Consider the following 16,784-nt stretch of genomic DNA (forward strand, 5'->3'; position numbering starts at 1 on the left):
ATACTTTCCAGAGCTCAGTAAAACCTTTCACTCATTCAAAAGGGAGACAGTGATGTGTTCCAGAAATGCTCACATGAATAAAAGCAACTGCTGTGGTTGCTTGATGGTTGGTTGCTGCAGTGGTGTGCAAACAATATTATCTGACATCTGTACATCACAGGAGCTGGATCTGGAGTTCAGCAGATCCAGACTACCACACTGCATCATGGAGGGCAAGGCAAAAGGGGAGGGAATGCCAAATTCATCATGTTTATTATACCCACTGCGTATTCATTGAGCCACAGCATTGGCACCAGATTCTCCTCTGTCTGTCCTCTTGGCTAGAGGAATCGTGATGCAATAAGGGTAAAAGAATAAAAAAATGGGGGGAAAAAAAGAGGAAAAAAAAAAAAAAGAAGAGCATATTCATATTAGCAATGACTTCAGACTAGGCCAGATGCTGAGCATTAAAGCAGTATGCTACTAAGAGTGAAATATAGATCCAGGACTCCAGCGTGGTTTCTTACTTCTTGGGCAGATCAAGAGCTGCAGCCTTAGTCACAAGGGGCCTGTTGTAATTTACAGAGGACCTTTGGAGGCCCAGTGGCTAGATGGGGAAAGAACTGCAGCAACAAAAAATGGTGAAGGCAGGAGCTCAGGGACAACAAGCAAGGAGAAGCTGAAAAGCTTGATCCTTCCTTCATGCTAGTGGTTGTTAAAAAAATAAACAACAAAAAAAGGAGAAGAAATGGACAAAAACATAATAAAAGAAGCACAAGCAACTCCACTTACTTCAGTGGAGACGCTCCCACCTACCCAGAAGTGGGAGGAGAAACAGATTCCCATTTCACCATATGTGCCCTGCTGAGGTTCTCACACAAATGTGAGTATAGCTGAAGCTGCTCTGGAGACACAAAAGGCAGCTTTAGCCAGTAAGCAGCTAAGCACGGAAACTGTTAACCACGCTGGTTTCCAACTTAACATTTCACTTTCCAAAATTCCTTGCTCTATGTTTTCTGCTTAAATGCACTTGTATATGCTGAATATATCAGATCTAGTTTGGAGCTCTTCAGACTTGTTTGGAGTTGCAAACAAACATCTATCTAGTCTGTCCTGCAATCCAAGATATGAACCTTTAAAACAGCTTAAAATAACTCTCACAAAGTGCATGTTCAGTCCCCATATTAAAGTTACTCTTGGAATTTCAGAGTTTTATCCAGTGCTTCATTAAGTTACATAAGAAATAGTAACTGGACAGTAATTGTCAGTGAACTAGAACACTTTCTCAAATGAATTTGTCATCACGCAGGCATTATAGAATAACAGAATGGTTTGGGTTGGAAAAGACCTCAAGGTCATATAGTTCCAATCCCACTGCAGGGACGCCTCCCACTAGACCATGTTGCCCAAGGCTCTGTCCAGTGTGGCCTTGAACACTGCCAGGGATGGAGCATTTATCATTTTTTTGGGCAACCTGTTCCAGTGCCTCACTACCCTTACATTAGAGAGCTTCTTCCTTATATCTAACCTGAAATTCCCCTGTTTAAGTTTAACCCTATTACCCCTTGTCCTATCACTACAATCTCTGATGTAGAAAGGGTCACCTTCACTAGTCTAGGAAGTTAGAGTGAACTGGAATCCACAGGTTAGAGTTCGTTCTGAGTTATACTAACATAAATATAACCTTGTTGTAAATAATGGAATTATTCTGGCAGGACATCAGCTATCAAAACAAAATGTAACTCAATACTAATGAACTTCAGAAAGTAATAATCCATGTATCACAAAGGTACGGTTTCAAGAGCTAATGAAACAGAATAGCAGTTTCCAAATCAATTCAGTACTCACTTCTACAGAATAATGCAGAGATGAGGAGGCTGGATGCAATGAAAGGTTCTGAAGTGGCTTAATATAAGGTTTCTCCCATCCTGAAGCCAAGGACCATTCAATTATCAGCATATTATCAGTGAACACAGTTCCAAACACCAAACCATTGGGGTCTGGTTTTTCCTTCAAAGTCGTAGCTGGGGTGATAATCAAGTCTGAAGCCTGAAGGAACATGAAGACAAAAATAAAGTGTATAAAAATGATCAACTCAGACTGATTTTAAGTTATTCTCCATCAGTGAACATGGACAAATGCGATATTTTACCTGTGAGGACACTTAATAACAGAATGCTTAAAGGCAGCTAACCTCTAAGTAGCTGGCAAAGTCCTCATACTGTGTATGCACACATATACCCAGTGCTGCTTATACCAGAAGTACTTGGCATATTTTGAAGAACTGTTAAGTGGAGGAAGCAGTACAAACTGTAAAACCAGAAAATCAGCAGATGAAAATATATTGGACATTCAGATTAACATATGCATACAAGTTCCAGAAACACTCAATTGCTGTATCTCAGAACATAAACTGATCATCAGAAATTAATCCCTCTCACAGCTAAGTAGATACATTATGCTGATTTGCCTTCAATCCATAAAACCAATGTGAGAGATCAGAGCATGCAGTCAGAAAATTACTCGAGTCACATCAACTTGTTCACATCCATATCTTCCTAGAAAGACTCCATTAGTAAAGAAGGTTAAATGTTTCCTTGCATGATAAACTGTAGAGACTTTATCTTACAAGCTATGGCTAGCCTCAGAAATGCAAAATAGGGATTTTTGTACTGGTTTTGGCTGGGAGAGAGTTAATTTTCTTTACGGTAGCTCATATGGTGTGAATCATCCTAAAGAACAGCAGGGGAAGAAGGAAAGCAGGAGCACTGACAGGTCACTCCCCTTTTATACACAGATAGGGGCTAAACAACTAGAAAGGGCTATGAAGGGGGCAGAGTCTCGATTCACACTCTCCATTCTCTTTCTGTACCATCTGATCATTTAAACTGCTGATCAGAAGCAAGAAAGAATCCAACAAAGAATTGTATTCAAAGGTCCATTTCCCTTCCTAACATGACTCAGAAAGCACTGACCCTTATTACAGACCCCCCCCCCCCCATCCAAGTAAGACCTTACTTCTTTATGTTGGGGACATATAAAGTAGACTGGAACGCGGGTAGTTCAGATTGCTGTTCAAATAAGTTGTATGTGCACTAAAAAGGCATGTTTTGCAAGAGATACCATTGACGTCTCAGACTCATTTTGCAAAATAAGAAAAAAATAGTGCCAAGCCTTTGAAAAAGAACACATGCACTCTTGTCTCTGTAAACAACCTGATTTTCAAGGTGCCTTTAACGTACAATGGCCTGGTTTTATGGGTCGGTTGATTTTTGTTTGGGTTTTGGTTGGTTGGATTTGGTTGGGGTTTTGTTTGCTTAATGGCTTAGATGTGAAATTAAGTTAGAGATGAAACACATGAATAGATGAAAGCTTGTTTTAAACTATCCAGTTATAGGGCTTGACTAAATATTAAAGTGCATTAGCCTTACTGAATTAATACCTAATGTGATAAAACAACAATTACTCTTCTTAACTCTTTAGAGTACCCTTTATGTTGCTGAATACTGCAATGGGAAAAGCACTACTTAATGATGTCCTGAAAACAAAAGTGAGTTTTACCTGACAGCCTTTCATCATGCACTTTGGGGGAAAAAAAACACATCAAACCAAACAAAAAATCAACAAAACAAACAGCAAACCACAACAAACCAACTAACAAAGAAAATACAAAACCCCACAGGAGTGTGGATCAAATTAAAAGCCACAAAGGAGTGTGTTTGTAATTATCCACAATGGAAGACAGCTCAGGAAAACATTTATGCAGGAGGAGGATGTGAATGGGGCTTAGGCAAGGATGTAGAATGCAGTTATATCCTTGGCTTTATCTCTGGACAGAATCACAACTTCTAAAGAACTACTGCCAGTGAGATTAACAGCTCTCCCTGAAGCCATGGTTTATGTCACCTCTCAGGTGATTTTCATTAAGGTAATTAACTTTACAATAAAGTGGCCTGAGAACCAGAGCTTTCAGATGGAGTCTCATCCACCAGAACTCCCATCATTGTGCTGATTTCTGCTTTTATGCCTCAGCTTTTCACTCCCACAGTTGTGGAAGCACACTAGTTGAAAGGCAGCACTACAAAACGGTTTGTTAACCTTATCAGGGTTAACAAATAGCTTTTACTTTAAGGATGGAAAAAGATTTTATCTTGGCTCTTCTCACAGGTCCACAAGCACATGTAGAAAGAGCAGGGAACTGCAGCCACAAAGTGAAGAAACATGCTCACTTGGGAGCATTTGGTCTTTTTTTGACCCAGTTTTGCCACCTAAGTTATTTCTCCAGATTTGGACTGTTCAAGAGACAGTTCAAAGTGTCTGTCATGTGAGTGCTAATTTAATAAAATTATGCTGATCAAATACAACCACTCTGTTGCACTCTAAAGGTTAACAGAAAGAGCATCCTAGATCCAGAGTCACTCCTATGCTGGCTCATTAGTGATAAGAGGTGAGCCACATGCTCACTTCTGCAAGTTCAATAAAATGGGTACTTCTCTGTGATGGGTGGTCACACAGCAGTGCCTATGGCTCAGAGAAGGAGCCCACACTGCTTAGCTTTCAGCCCCAAGGACTGGGGACTTCCTGCAGTCACAAACACAAATCAATGGGCTGGATATCAGGTTGAGTGACTTGAAGGCAGAAAGCCTACAGAGGTAGGTAGCTGTGATGCTTATCCAGAAAAAAAGCAAATAGCTTCTGGACCACAGAGCTTCCTGGAGCTGCACACACTGATCAAGGAGCCTACCTGCTGCTTCTCACCTCCTTCAGCTTTTAGTGAAACTAGCCTTCATTCAGGACCTGACTCAACAATACCAGCTGTGACACTTGACCCACAGTGTGGTCTGCAGCATGAAGTATTGCACTCAGCCTCTTCTAGGTCCCTGAACAATAAAACTTCCTACACAACATCTCACCTGTCCAAGCATTTTGTGGTGCTGTTCAAACAGCATCAGCAGGAGGGAAAACAAACACTCAGAAGAACCCACACTAAGAGAGCAGAGCAAGGCCAGATGACTAGGACCAGAAATACTGATTAAGTATTAATGTTTCCTATTAATGCCTACTACTTGAATATCACTCATTAAAAAACTATTGCTGTGCTACCATGGTATCACCTATGACCTTTATAAAACAGCAATTTATTTCTTTCCTTTGTCAACAATTGCCCAGCCCTGAAAGCAGCATATTAAGGATGCATTAGGGATTAGCATTAACACCCATTCAGATCTTCACTGTTTGTACTGCCAATACAAAGGGTGATTTTCAATTAGGTTTGTGTTTTACTTGCTTTGTTTACCAACCTGCTCTCAAGCACCTTCTGATGCTGCTACCTAAATAATAAAACCATTAAAGTGGAAGAAAACCAGATGAATGCAGGAACAAAAAAAAGACAAGGGGGATAAAGAAGGAAGGAAAGAAACATGTGGCACAGAGTCTACTGAGTGCAGCTATTCAGCCCCTGTTTCCTATAGTAAAATTACAAAGACAGTTCCATCCCTGCTAACTCCCCATGTTACAACAATACAGTATGTATAAGATACATGTTCCTAGGTCCCAGCCCAGGGCACTTGAGTAAGAAATAGGAAGAACCAGACTGCTCTGCCTATGGTAGGCTAAAGCGGGTGGTGGGAAAGACAGCTGGATATTGTTGATTTTCAGGGCTTGTATAGCAGCACTGCACCTATAAAAAGCCACTGTCTTGTCAAGATGCATCTTTTTTAATAGCCTCTCCTCTGAAAAGTGCCTGCTGACTCCAATGCAACTTCTTCCAGGGCAAACCTTTACCCAGACCAAGTAGATACATTGTGGCCTCTTGAAACTGAAATTCATAGTTCGATCAGTCAGATCTTCTCCATTATGAGCTAGATCAAATTAAAATGACATGCTGGTTCGTGTCAATTTTAACCAAAGCTGTAGCAAGACATTCTGGTGCCCCTAGCCAAAATGTCAGCTTAATGCTTATTCTACCCAACCTTTGCTATAGCCTGAAGCAGATTTAGAGCAGACAGCAGCTTCTGGCCAAAGCTGTTACTCTCATTACTACATTCCTACCTTTCTGACCCTAGAGAACTGTCTTGGGTAGGTGCAGAAGGCAAGTGCATATTTTTATTTTACCAACACCTTGCCAAATGATCCTCGGCTGCAGTTATTTTCACTGCACTGAAACTACAAGACCATAAGGAATAGGTTGAGCAGCTCTAACAGGTGTAATTCACTGCACATACCCAAACTTTTCTGAAGGCTTTGCTGGGCCAAGCGTTTCTATCACTTCCTTGGGTGAAAACAGAGCTGACAACCTCAGCTGCAAAATAGCTTACATGTTACTTAACTGTAGCAGCAAGTTTCAGCAAAGATACTCAAAATACAAACATCCACTCAGTGAGACTGAATGCAATCTACTCTGATGAAATAAGTAACCTCCCCTACTTTTTGTCAAAGTGATTCATTCAAGATGACAAAGCAAATGCAGTTATTATTTTTCATTACTTATACTGAGTTTGTAAGCATATCCTAGGAAAGATCAGGGCCTTCTGATGCAATAACAGACACAAAGTGTAGGCAAAATTGAGTAACTTGTTTTGCCCTTACATTTGTGAACAGCAAAATGGGGTTGCAGTAGAAGAGCAGATTTTGAGGAGGCTGATTATAAAGAACATGAGGAATTACTGTAAGGAGGGAAGGTAACAAAGTGTGGGTAGAACAGTTGGAGAGAACTGGGCTAGGACTAAACAGAATGGTTTTGAGGAGGACTCCAGGGATAAGGATATTGTTTTCCTGCCATACAGTCTTCATCAGTGCTTTTCAAGACCTCCCCAGCACATACATCTACCCCAGGAAGCCATTCTTTCTGCTGGAGCAGGAATTTTGCCTCACAACACCTTCTGCCTGGCTCTTCCTATATAACAAACTGAGAAGAGGTTTGCACTGCCAAAGAAAAGCAGTTATGGGGAACTTAGTTGAGGATAGTAACTAGGCTGAAGAAACAGGATTGCGCATTCACCTTTGGAAACCAAAACTCTTCTCTAAAACAAGTTTTCTTTGGCCTTGCAGCCAAAGAGCAAGCTACCACCTTTTTCCTATAAATTATTCAGCTCTTTTACTTTCCAGAGTCAAGCTGCAGGTGGCAGAGGATTGCCCCATTTTCTTGCTGACCTGAGCAGTGATCTTAGATGCCTAGAGAAGCTCATATATCAGATATTCCAGCCCAGTAGCACCATACAACAGGGCCCAGGCTTCTGTATGTTGCACATAATTGCTCCCATAGAACACTTCCTACAAGAAGCCCTGTTCCTAAACCCTGTCTTAGAAACAAAAACGCTGGATACTGCTATAGTAGATGAAACCAACTGTACATCTTTTCCCCAGGTGTTATTTTTGCCTGGTTTATCTGACTTACTCCCTCTCAGCTCTATCCACTACTCACTAGCTGACACCATAGCAGCATCTATTTGAGTGAAAAAGAGATGTATGTTCCACAGACCTTGGGTAAATCAAGGTCTCTGGGTTCATTTCTTTTCCCATCCCCACCTTCTTTGGAAAAGGCTGCTACTCTTGTGGAGCAGAGACCATCTCTTTCTGTACAGGGCTAAGCCCTGTGTGGTTCTACTCACAATAATAAAGTCTATAGTAGAAATAGTAAGAACAAGTGTTCTATCCACTCAGAGTAAGATAGAGTTAAATAAATCCTTAAAAATCTCTAACTAGCTTGTAAAGTATAAAAAGTAACGTTAATGTAAGCTATCCTATAATCTTTTTTACCATCATTACTGTCTTAAATTTACAGCAGAGCCTGAGGCTTGAAAATGGAAAGTGTGTCAAGATGTAGTAACATTTAAGTAGGAAGAAAGCCCTAATTTTCCTAATATAAAAAAAATAAAGAGAAACAAAATATAATAAAACATCTTCTTCAACACTGGGGAGAACAGCCAGAAATCTTTCAACATAAAGCTTCCCTGGTACTTCATCTGAGAATATGTTAGCACATGCAATTGAACTAGGGCCTGGAATCATTGCATCAGGTTGACTGTACACTGGGTAATAGACCACAGGGCAAATGACAAAACAAAAGGGAGTTAAGGGTCTGAATCAGCTGTGAGTCTGCCATGGGAACAGCAGAAAATATGGGTGGACTTTTGTCTAGTCCATCCTCTGCAAGGCATCCAACCTAAACTATTCATAACAGATATTTACCAAATATTTTTCAAACCAAATAATTAGCTTCTGCTACATTCTGAAAGCAATGGGAAGAAGCAACATATTGTTGGCTTCTTTAATCTTTCCCCTGACCTGACGGATGCTCCAACTCTGATGCAGGAATGTTTGATTTGGAGCAATAGGCAGTCATGTAAACCTGCTCTGACAAGACAACAGGTAAGTGGTTGGAATTGACAAACTTCTTGCCTTAGAAAATGTAAGGGTGGCAAAACTATGTGAATCTTTATAGCCTCATACTGTTTCAGGAAAATTAAATTGACTAGTAAAGGTTTTGGGGTGGGGTTGTGGTGTTTGGGTTGGGGGGGGGGGAGGGAGTGGGGTTTTGTTGCTTTAGGGGGGGAGAGGAGGGGTGTTTCATCCTTTACTCATTAGTCTATTCTCCACTGACACAAGTTTCAGAAGATGTATATCAGAAGATGTATATCAGAAGATGTATATAACTTTAAAAGTTAAAGATGAAGAAATGGGGTTACTACACATCCTAAGGAAACCTCCTACCTGATATTAAGGAAATCTTAAGGAAAGCAACCGGTTTATTTTAATTGGTTCTGTCTCCTTTACTCCAGCTGATGATATTTTCAGATTATGAAAAACAGGCAACTAATATCTCGTCTATCAAAGAATTATATACAACATTTGGCATATAAAACCTTTTTAAATCATAAACCTGGACACATTGTTGCATTTTGGTCCTATAAACTCCTTCTGTTTGCTAAGAGCTATTCCAGTTAACTGAATGATAAGAAAGCATGAAGAGGGAAGCAGTATGAGCAGACTTTAATGCAATGCTTGCACTGGACTGAAAACCACACTGCTGTAGCTCACTGCTACTGCTGGTCAAGCTAGCAATGAAAAATAAATCCTCCTCAGCCATGCAACTGCACTTCTTGTCTGCAGTGTAGATACATGTGAGCTTCAGATTGGAAAGATATGACAGCCTGGTTAATGCAATTCCTGATGCTGTGCTGCTCCTTGCCTCACAACCACTGTATTTCTGCATTACAGCATAAACACAATGTTCCATATTTAGAAACAATTTGCCTGGGAGAATGTTTGAGCCTAACACAAGCTGAGGGCTCATACAGAAAACTGAATAGAGAGGTCTGTGACATTTAACTGATACTACATTTTAGTGCAGTGGACTGGTATTTTACATGTTCAAATAATGCTGTATTAAAGCAAAACTTATAAATTCAGTCCACAAAGACCTGAGACACAACTAGCTCCTGGTCTGGGAAACATCATTTCTACTTCTAAAAAGAAATTAGTCATATTAAAAGAAGAAATGAACTGCAAACATAAATTTCAGACAAACAAGTTGGAAATATTTCACCTAAGTAGCCTGGCCAGTCACAAACATGTTATGTGGAGTAGCCAAGAATAGAATCATAATCTCACACGTCCAAGTCCTGAGCAGTTACAATTAAATCTCCTTACCCTGAGTTTAATAAGCTTGTAGCCATGGAGGGAAATGGATTTACACAATGAAGGTATTCAGAATTCATAGTTTCATGTAGAATTTCAAGAACGTTGAGGAATATTAAATGTTTTCATGGCACAATCTTTTACGTTAAAATTACAGGAATAATTTCAAACATTCAGTTAATCAAACCTGCCTTTTTCTCTTATCTCCCTTCTCACACTGGTAGACAGAAGATAAAATTACAAATTCTTAGGAACAGGTATGGACACCATGGATCTTCTAAGCTTTGGAGTCCATTTCTTTTGGAAATCATTGGCTGGTGCTATAGTTCTGCCTTTTAAAAGCAATTCTTCACCTTGGAAAAAATAAATCCAGAAAATTATACAACCTAAGTGGAATTTCCAAAATCCTAGTACACTTTCTGTGCTTTTACAGGCACCGGCTTTATCTTAAGCTCCTAGTTAAACAGAAGATAAAGCATCACTTTCTTTGTGCTATAAATCAACACAGCCAAACTGCCCCCTGGCTTTTTTTCCCCCTAGCAACTTATTTTTATCTTGGCTAAAAGCTTCAGTTATTTGCTTAAGACAATTAATGTTATTTGCAAATCCTACAGCTTCAGATAATGGGACAATCAGTTCCCCTACTACAGCTTAGAAAACCTATTTGCTGAAAGTCTGCAGCTGTACGAAGGACATCACGCACCTGAAGAGAAACACAGAACTACTTGCCACCAAGCTAAAACTGATGAGACCTGCCACATATCTCAAATGCTCCATTATAGGTAGGTTCCTGATGGCATGAAGACTGCTGGAAAATCATCCCTTCACATGTCACAGGAGGATCATGGTGAATTATTTTCACAGCACTAAAAATTTATCATTGCAAAGTAGCATTTTTTGGCTACTACAGTCCTGAATCAATGACACTACTGCTGCTACTCTGTGAGAACAAGCTTGATTTAGAAACATTCATGTGCCAAGTAGAGCCATCCACAATACTAAGCTGCATTAACCTGCTCTCCACCTGTGCATGCAACTTGCACCATCTCCTTCAGAAAAGCCACTTTCTCCCACCAACCAACAATCACTGAAACATTCATTTACACATATTGGGCTTCATTTCTTCTCTCTTTCATCAAAACAGGATGCTCAGCTGCAAATATCCTGTGTGTTGATCACTACTGTGACCTAGACCCATTCTGGCCTAATAACTGTAATGAAAGCAGCAGATGTGAAAGTAGTCTTGCTCTGCTATTATCAGTAATATTCAAAAGAGTTTGTGCAATGCCTGTGTGGATGCAGAATACTGCAGAAACCACCCAGAACTCAATATTCTCTGTGCTGTAGCTGGTTTCCCTCTTGGCAGGTGAAAAGGAGAGAATAGACTTGATTGTAAATCTCCTGTAATAATTCCGCAACATATACATGCCCTGCTAGGAGGCATAATCAAGTGATTTAACAAGATTGCTACTCACAAACATTTTTTTTTATTCAACACATGTAAAAAGCAAATACTTTTATTGTCCCTGGCGAAAAGTTAACACAAATAAATTCAGCTGAAATCACGATGAAAATCAGACTGACCTTTTCTAAAGCAGTGCTCTGCTTGCAAATACTTCTATGACAACAGAGAATTGGCCTTGGAATCCTGATCTTACAGTGGCTACAGCTACGTACTTCTATGGAAATGATATGGAGAGGACCTACCAAATGGTAACTGACACAGCTTTAGCTCAGGAGCTTCAGACTGGACATCAGAACAAAATCATTTTCCTAAAGAGTATAGCACAGCACTACATTCAACAGATAGTCACAGATGATCTGGTCTGGTGCTGATTACAGTCACACTTTCAGTAGAAGGATGGACTAAATTGCCTATGATTCTAAGACACAAAATACTTGGAGATGCTTTATTATATAATGTTATACACACGTACACACACGCAGATAGATATCCAACCGGTCATCTTTTATTGCTTCAAGACAGCTTATATAAAAGCAGCTTTCCAATATAGAAACATTTAGGGAAGCTACTGCTCTTTATATTTAATGCAATTGCATTGTTTGTCAAGGATATGAAATGAGGCAGAGTGCTAGAAACAGCACGGTATGTTTTGCATAGAGCCAACCAAATTCACAGTCATAGAATCATAGAATAGTTAGGGTTCGAAAGAACCTTAAGATCATCTAGTTCCAACCCCCCCAGCCACGGGCAGGGACACCTCACACTAAACCATGTCACCCAAGGCTCTGTCCAAGCTGGCCTTGAACACTGCCAGGGATGGAACATTCACTACCTCCCTGGGAAACCCATTCCAGTGCCTCACCACCCTTACAGTAAAGAACTTCTTCCTCCAGTCCCCTGATCATCCTTGTCGCCTCCTCTGGACTTGTTCCAACAGTTCCATGTCCTTTTTATGTTGAGGACACCAGAACTGCACACAATACTCCAAATGAGGTCTCACAAGAGCAGAGTAGAGGGGCAGGATCACCTCCTTCAACCTGCTGGTCACGCTCCTTTGGATGCAGCCCAGGATACGGTTGCTTTCTGGGCTGTAAGCGCACACTGAAGCTGGCTCATGTTCATTTTCTCACTGACCAACACCCCCAAGTCCTTCTCCACAGGACTGCTCTGAATTTCCTTATTGCCCAACCTGTAGCTGTGCCTGGGATTGCTCCGACCCAGGTGTAGGACCTTGCACTTGGCATGGTTAAACTTCATGAGGTTGGCATCAGCCCACCTCACAAGTGTGTCAAGGTCCCTCTGTATGGCATTCCTTGCCTCCTGTGTATCAATCAAACCACACAGCTTGGTGTCATCGCAAACTTGCTGCGGGTGCACTCAATCCCACTGTCCATGGCACCGACAAAGATGTTAAACAAGACCGGTCCCAACACCGATCCCTGAGGGATACCACTCATTACTGGTCTACAGACGGACATTGGGCCATCTTTACCTTCTAATTTAGAGTCTGACCTAGTTCAGTGCTTGGGTTCTAAAATATTATAACAATGAAAGAAACAAATACTGAAACATACATCATTACAAAAAAAATCACTATATCCAGCATCTCACACAGCTAGATGTGAGCCAAGTTTGAACTGGAAGTCATACAAACATATTAGCATAGCACTGTATTAAATCTAGCAAGTCCAAAATCTCAACAGGGATTATTAGTTTGAGCACAGCACTGCACTAAACTGCCTGTATAGCTTCCAGTCTGCCATGGGCTCACATCCCATTGGCTCAGAGCCTGGGTAGGCTTTGTCTGCCTGTAGAAGACTACGCAGGAGCACTCGGTTATTTAAAGTAGAATGAGAAGACATTGAAATACAGAAGCTCCACATAAACATTTTTCATTCCACTACCATGAGTCTTCATATTAACAAGTCAATCCAGATCGACTTGTAAACTACAGCTACTTCATTCTGCTTTATTCTCGGTATATGCATACAGTTTGCACTATTTTGGTACACTAAACAGGCCATTAAAAAAAAATCAAACAAAAAAAACCCCAAAAGAACTTAATTTTACACCATGAAGTTACCCAACTAATTTTGCATATCTTCAGGTCATTAAAACACAGAGAAACTTAAACACCTTCTTAAAGTGTCCCAGTCTCTCAAAGAGAAAACGTATTCCATGGCAAAAAGTTATGTAACTAAAATCATCTTTCTGAACAGGATTAATAACATGAGGGTAAGAAAAGGCAATCATAGATGCCTTGAATTGCTTAAGACCAAGCATTATGAATTCAATGTCAGAGCTAAAATACACATTAAAAGAAACCAAATTAGAGTTATGTATGCAAACAGACCACTACATCATCCACACAACATTCAATCTTGTCAGTATAATAAGAATGTTAATCATAAAAATTTAGTGCCTAGGACATAACTCTGTGCTATTACATGGTATTACCCAATGCAAAGAAATGTGTATAAGAGCAAAACCAGGTATGTGCATTTCTTGCTTCAACATTCCAAAATACATTCAGTGATACAGAGGATGACTCCACTTCCCATTACTGGTTTCATACTCCCTAGACATCCAATGCTGACAACAAGCAATCAGCTAGGTTGAAAAAGACCTTTAAGATCATCAAGTCCAACCATTACCCCAGGACTGCCAAGTCCACCGCTAAACTGTATCACTAAGGGCCTAAAGTACATGTTTTTTTGAACACTTCCAGGGACACTGATTCCACCACTTTCCTGGGGAGCCTGTTCCAATGTCTGACTACGCTTTCAGTGAAGAAATTATTTCCTATATATCCATCTAAACCTCCCTGGTGCAGCTTCTTAGGTTAGGGTCACAAACCACAGCCAGTTCTTTAAATAAATAAATAAATAAATGTGTCTATACAACAGTTAGGGGAGAGAAAAGATTTCAATCTAGTGGAAGTAGATAAACTCCGGATATTTGACATTTTCTACAATACAGGAAACTAGTATAATCACTGTTTCCTTCCATGTTTCTTATCTGTTCCAAGATCACTGGTCACATTTAGAGTAAATGCCATACCTTAAGTATCCTGTAAATCACAGACCTGTCAGGATGAGATTTTTAACTGCAGGAGTCCAGTTAAGGTAGCTCAGTAGCAGTTAAAACAAACATGCCACTTCTTAGATACTGACTTAAGAGAACCCCATGAGAACCAAAAACAGTGAGCAGCTAGTAGAGAAAGCTGAAAGTAGCATTCATTCCTTCCCTCCCAGCATATAGGGACTTTGATTCTACCTTTCCAACTCAAGCAGGAATTGCAGTAAAATTCAAAGGAGCACACCCCACCTAAAAAGCACAGCACTGCATTCCAAACAGAAATGTCTTCAGAGAGCTAGTCTGGCATTCAAATGTTGGATACCATCCCCTGTAAACAATATGTTTTATGTAAGCATAAACCAAAACCATACCCTTTTTTCTACATTCCCACAATCTTGGATTAGTTGGGTTACTGGCACAAAATCGCAGTTTTCTTCAGCACAGTCAGCCCCATGGGTCAGCTTGATGCTTTGAAATATTATTAGCTATAGTTTCTTAAATTGTAACTGTAACTGCCTTCCACAGAAATGTTTGTGAAGTTCCCTAGAATGAATCCAGGCCCTTTTATTTGCCATTGTCTGGTGTTGTTTTTTCCTTCATTCAGAATTATTTTCTTTTTAATTTGACAATGATGTTAAAGAGACTGCAAATAATTCATATCATTCAATCAGTACCTGTATCCCCATCATAAACTTTCATACACACACAAACACTCAGAACAGTATTTTCTAAAAGAAAAAAAATGAACCCCTTTCTGGTGACTGCAGCTAATCTTCAGAAACAGAGCCATAAGGCAGCAATAGACTTACAAATCAGATTTCAGCCTGAGCCAGCTGTTTTTTTCTACTATTATTCCCTTTATGACCATCTGTCCCACCTGTTAATGTGTTTTACCCCTCGCATGGCCTCTCCACTACAGTGATTTGCCATTCTGGCTGACATACAAGTATCAATGGAAAGGAAACTGGATTAAATCCAACTTTGTGCTACCTAGTATTTGGAGAACCTGCTTGACTGCTGGTGTAATTAAATCTGCCTTCAGTCTCCTTCAGTTTATGCACAGTTCACCTACAAACCAAACACTGTTAGAGCTTGTTGACACTGTATCTATCTTCCTTCTGGGCTATCTCTATGAGTGGAAGGAAACAGTACATTGTGGTTACACAAGAGTGTTCTCTCTGTAAAGCAATTTTTGATCTAATACACTAGCACACTCTACTGAATGAATCTACTAAGAGCTGTCTTGTCTATTTATTAAAGGTGAATTCACAAAACAACCCTACACTCCACACTTGTGAATTCTCAGGGTTTCGAAACTGATTGCATGCCTGGTTTTGTCAACGTTTTCCAAATCAATTCTGGCTGAACAGTCATCCTAAATCTTCCTTCTTGGGCAGAATTGCCAGAGACACACAAAGCAAAAAAAAAAATGAGGAAGAAAAGAACTGGGAAGGGCTGAGAATGGGGGAAAAGGAATTAAGTGACATGTTGCTACATGGTGGAATCCTTTAGTCACAGACTCAAGAATTCTTTGCTGTTTTCAGTAAGACCAGCGACAAAATAAATCTTATCAAGGAGTCCAACACATTTTCTCCACATTTATTTTCCATATCTGGCTAAAGGCTGTCAAATAAAATAGAAATAACTACTTAAGCATAATTCAGAGGACTGAACAGCAGCGACACTGCCCAAAAACATCAGGAAGAACATGACAGTTACAAAGCATATCTTTATAATTTCATCTCATGTACTGCTGACAACAGTCAGCAATAACAGGAAGGGAACTGCTGAAAAAGCACAAGTGAAGTCACCTTTTTCTGGGTACTATTTTTAAACATCGCAAAATATAGATGAGGCTTTTCAAGACTGTAAAGCAAGGGAAGAGGGGAAAGAAAAAGAAGTAGGCAGATGTGTGACATAAAGAATATAGGTAAAAGAAATATAAAAGAGAGGCAGGCAAAAAAAAAGGGAATGAGGACATGAAGAATTCAAAGGAGCACACAGCAATGGGCTTTACATTTACAACAGAAAATTAAACATTGACATCTGTGTCCATACAGGCTTCGAGTGGAACTCACAATTACTAGCACTGCATTCAGGAAGGAGGCAGAGAAAAAGAGTTACATCCTGAGCTCAGTTCTAAGCATAAGATAAAAATAAAAGAACGATGAGTTCAGTTTCATGTGAGTTCCTGGCAGCTGCTCAGCACTGCTTATTATCATAGCTGTGATTGCTTGTTGAGTGCTGATAATGTGCCAGGGTTGTGGTGTGCTTTGGAGTCCTTCTGAGATCCTTAGCTCTGCAACTTTTAAGACCAGATGGAAAAACATACTTTTGGACACCATTCCTAATGCCAAAGTTTAAGAAATAATAGTGCTACAAAGACTTTGGGAAACACAGTTAATGGAGGAATCAATCTTCATTTCTACTACTTTTCAAGTAGGTAACAGTCAAAAGTAAAATCACCTATACCATTTTATTTTCCATTTAATGACTACTAACCTTTTAACCACTACCTGAAACTGTAACAAAGCTCTTTTTGTAACAATTTCTACATTGAAAATATTTTCAGCTATTTACAGGGTTATTTACAGAATTATGACATTCAAGCATGTCAGTAGCT

The 16,784-nt window shown here is 39.9% G+C and overlaps 1 protein-coding gene across 2 annotated transcripts in view; it reads right to left on the minus strand.

Moving 5' to 3' along the window:
- The window catches only part of BCAT1 (branched chain amino acid transaminase 1), a 57,542-nt gene that overhangs the window by 26,176 nt on the left and 14,582 nt on the right, over positions 1–16,784 (minus strand). For both annotated transcript variants that reach the window (XM_034063017.1, XM_034063016.1), the window contains one exon: positions 1,828–2,028. In XM_034063017.1, coding sequence (XP_033918908.1) covers positions 1,828–2,028 — 201 coding nt within the window. The remainder of the gene's footprint in view (positions 1–1,827; positions 2,029–16,784) is intronic.

The sequence above is a fragment of the Melopsittacus undulatus genome, chromosome 5, assembly GCF_012275295.1.
Source record: "Melopsittacus undulatus isolate bMelUnd1 chromosome 5, bMelUnd1.mat.Z, whole genome shotgun sequence".
Classification (NCBI taxonomy): domain Eukaryota; kingdom Metazoa; phylum Chordata; class Aves; order Psittaciformes; family Psittaculidae; genus Melopsittacus; species Melopsittacus undulatus.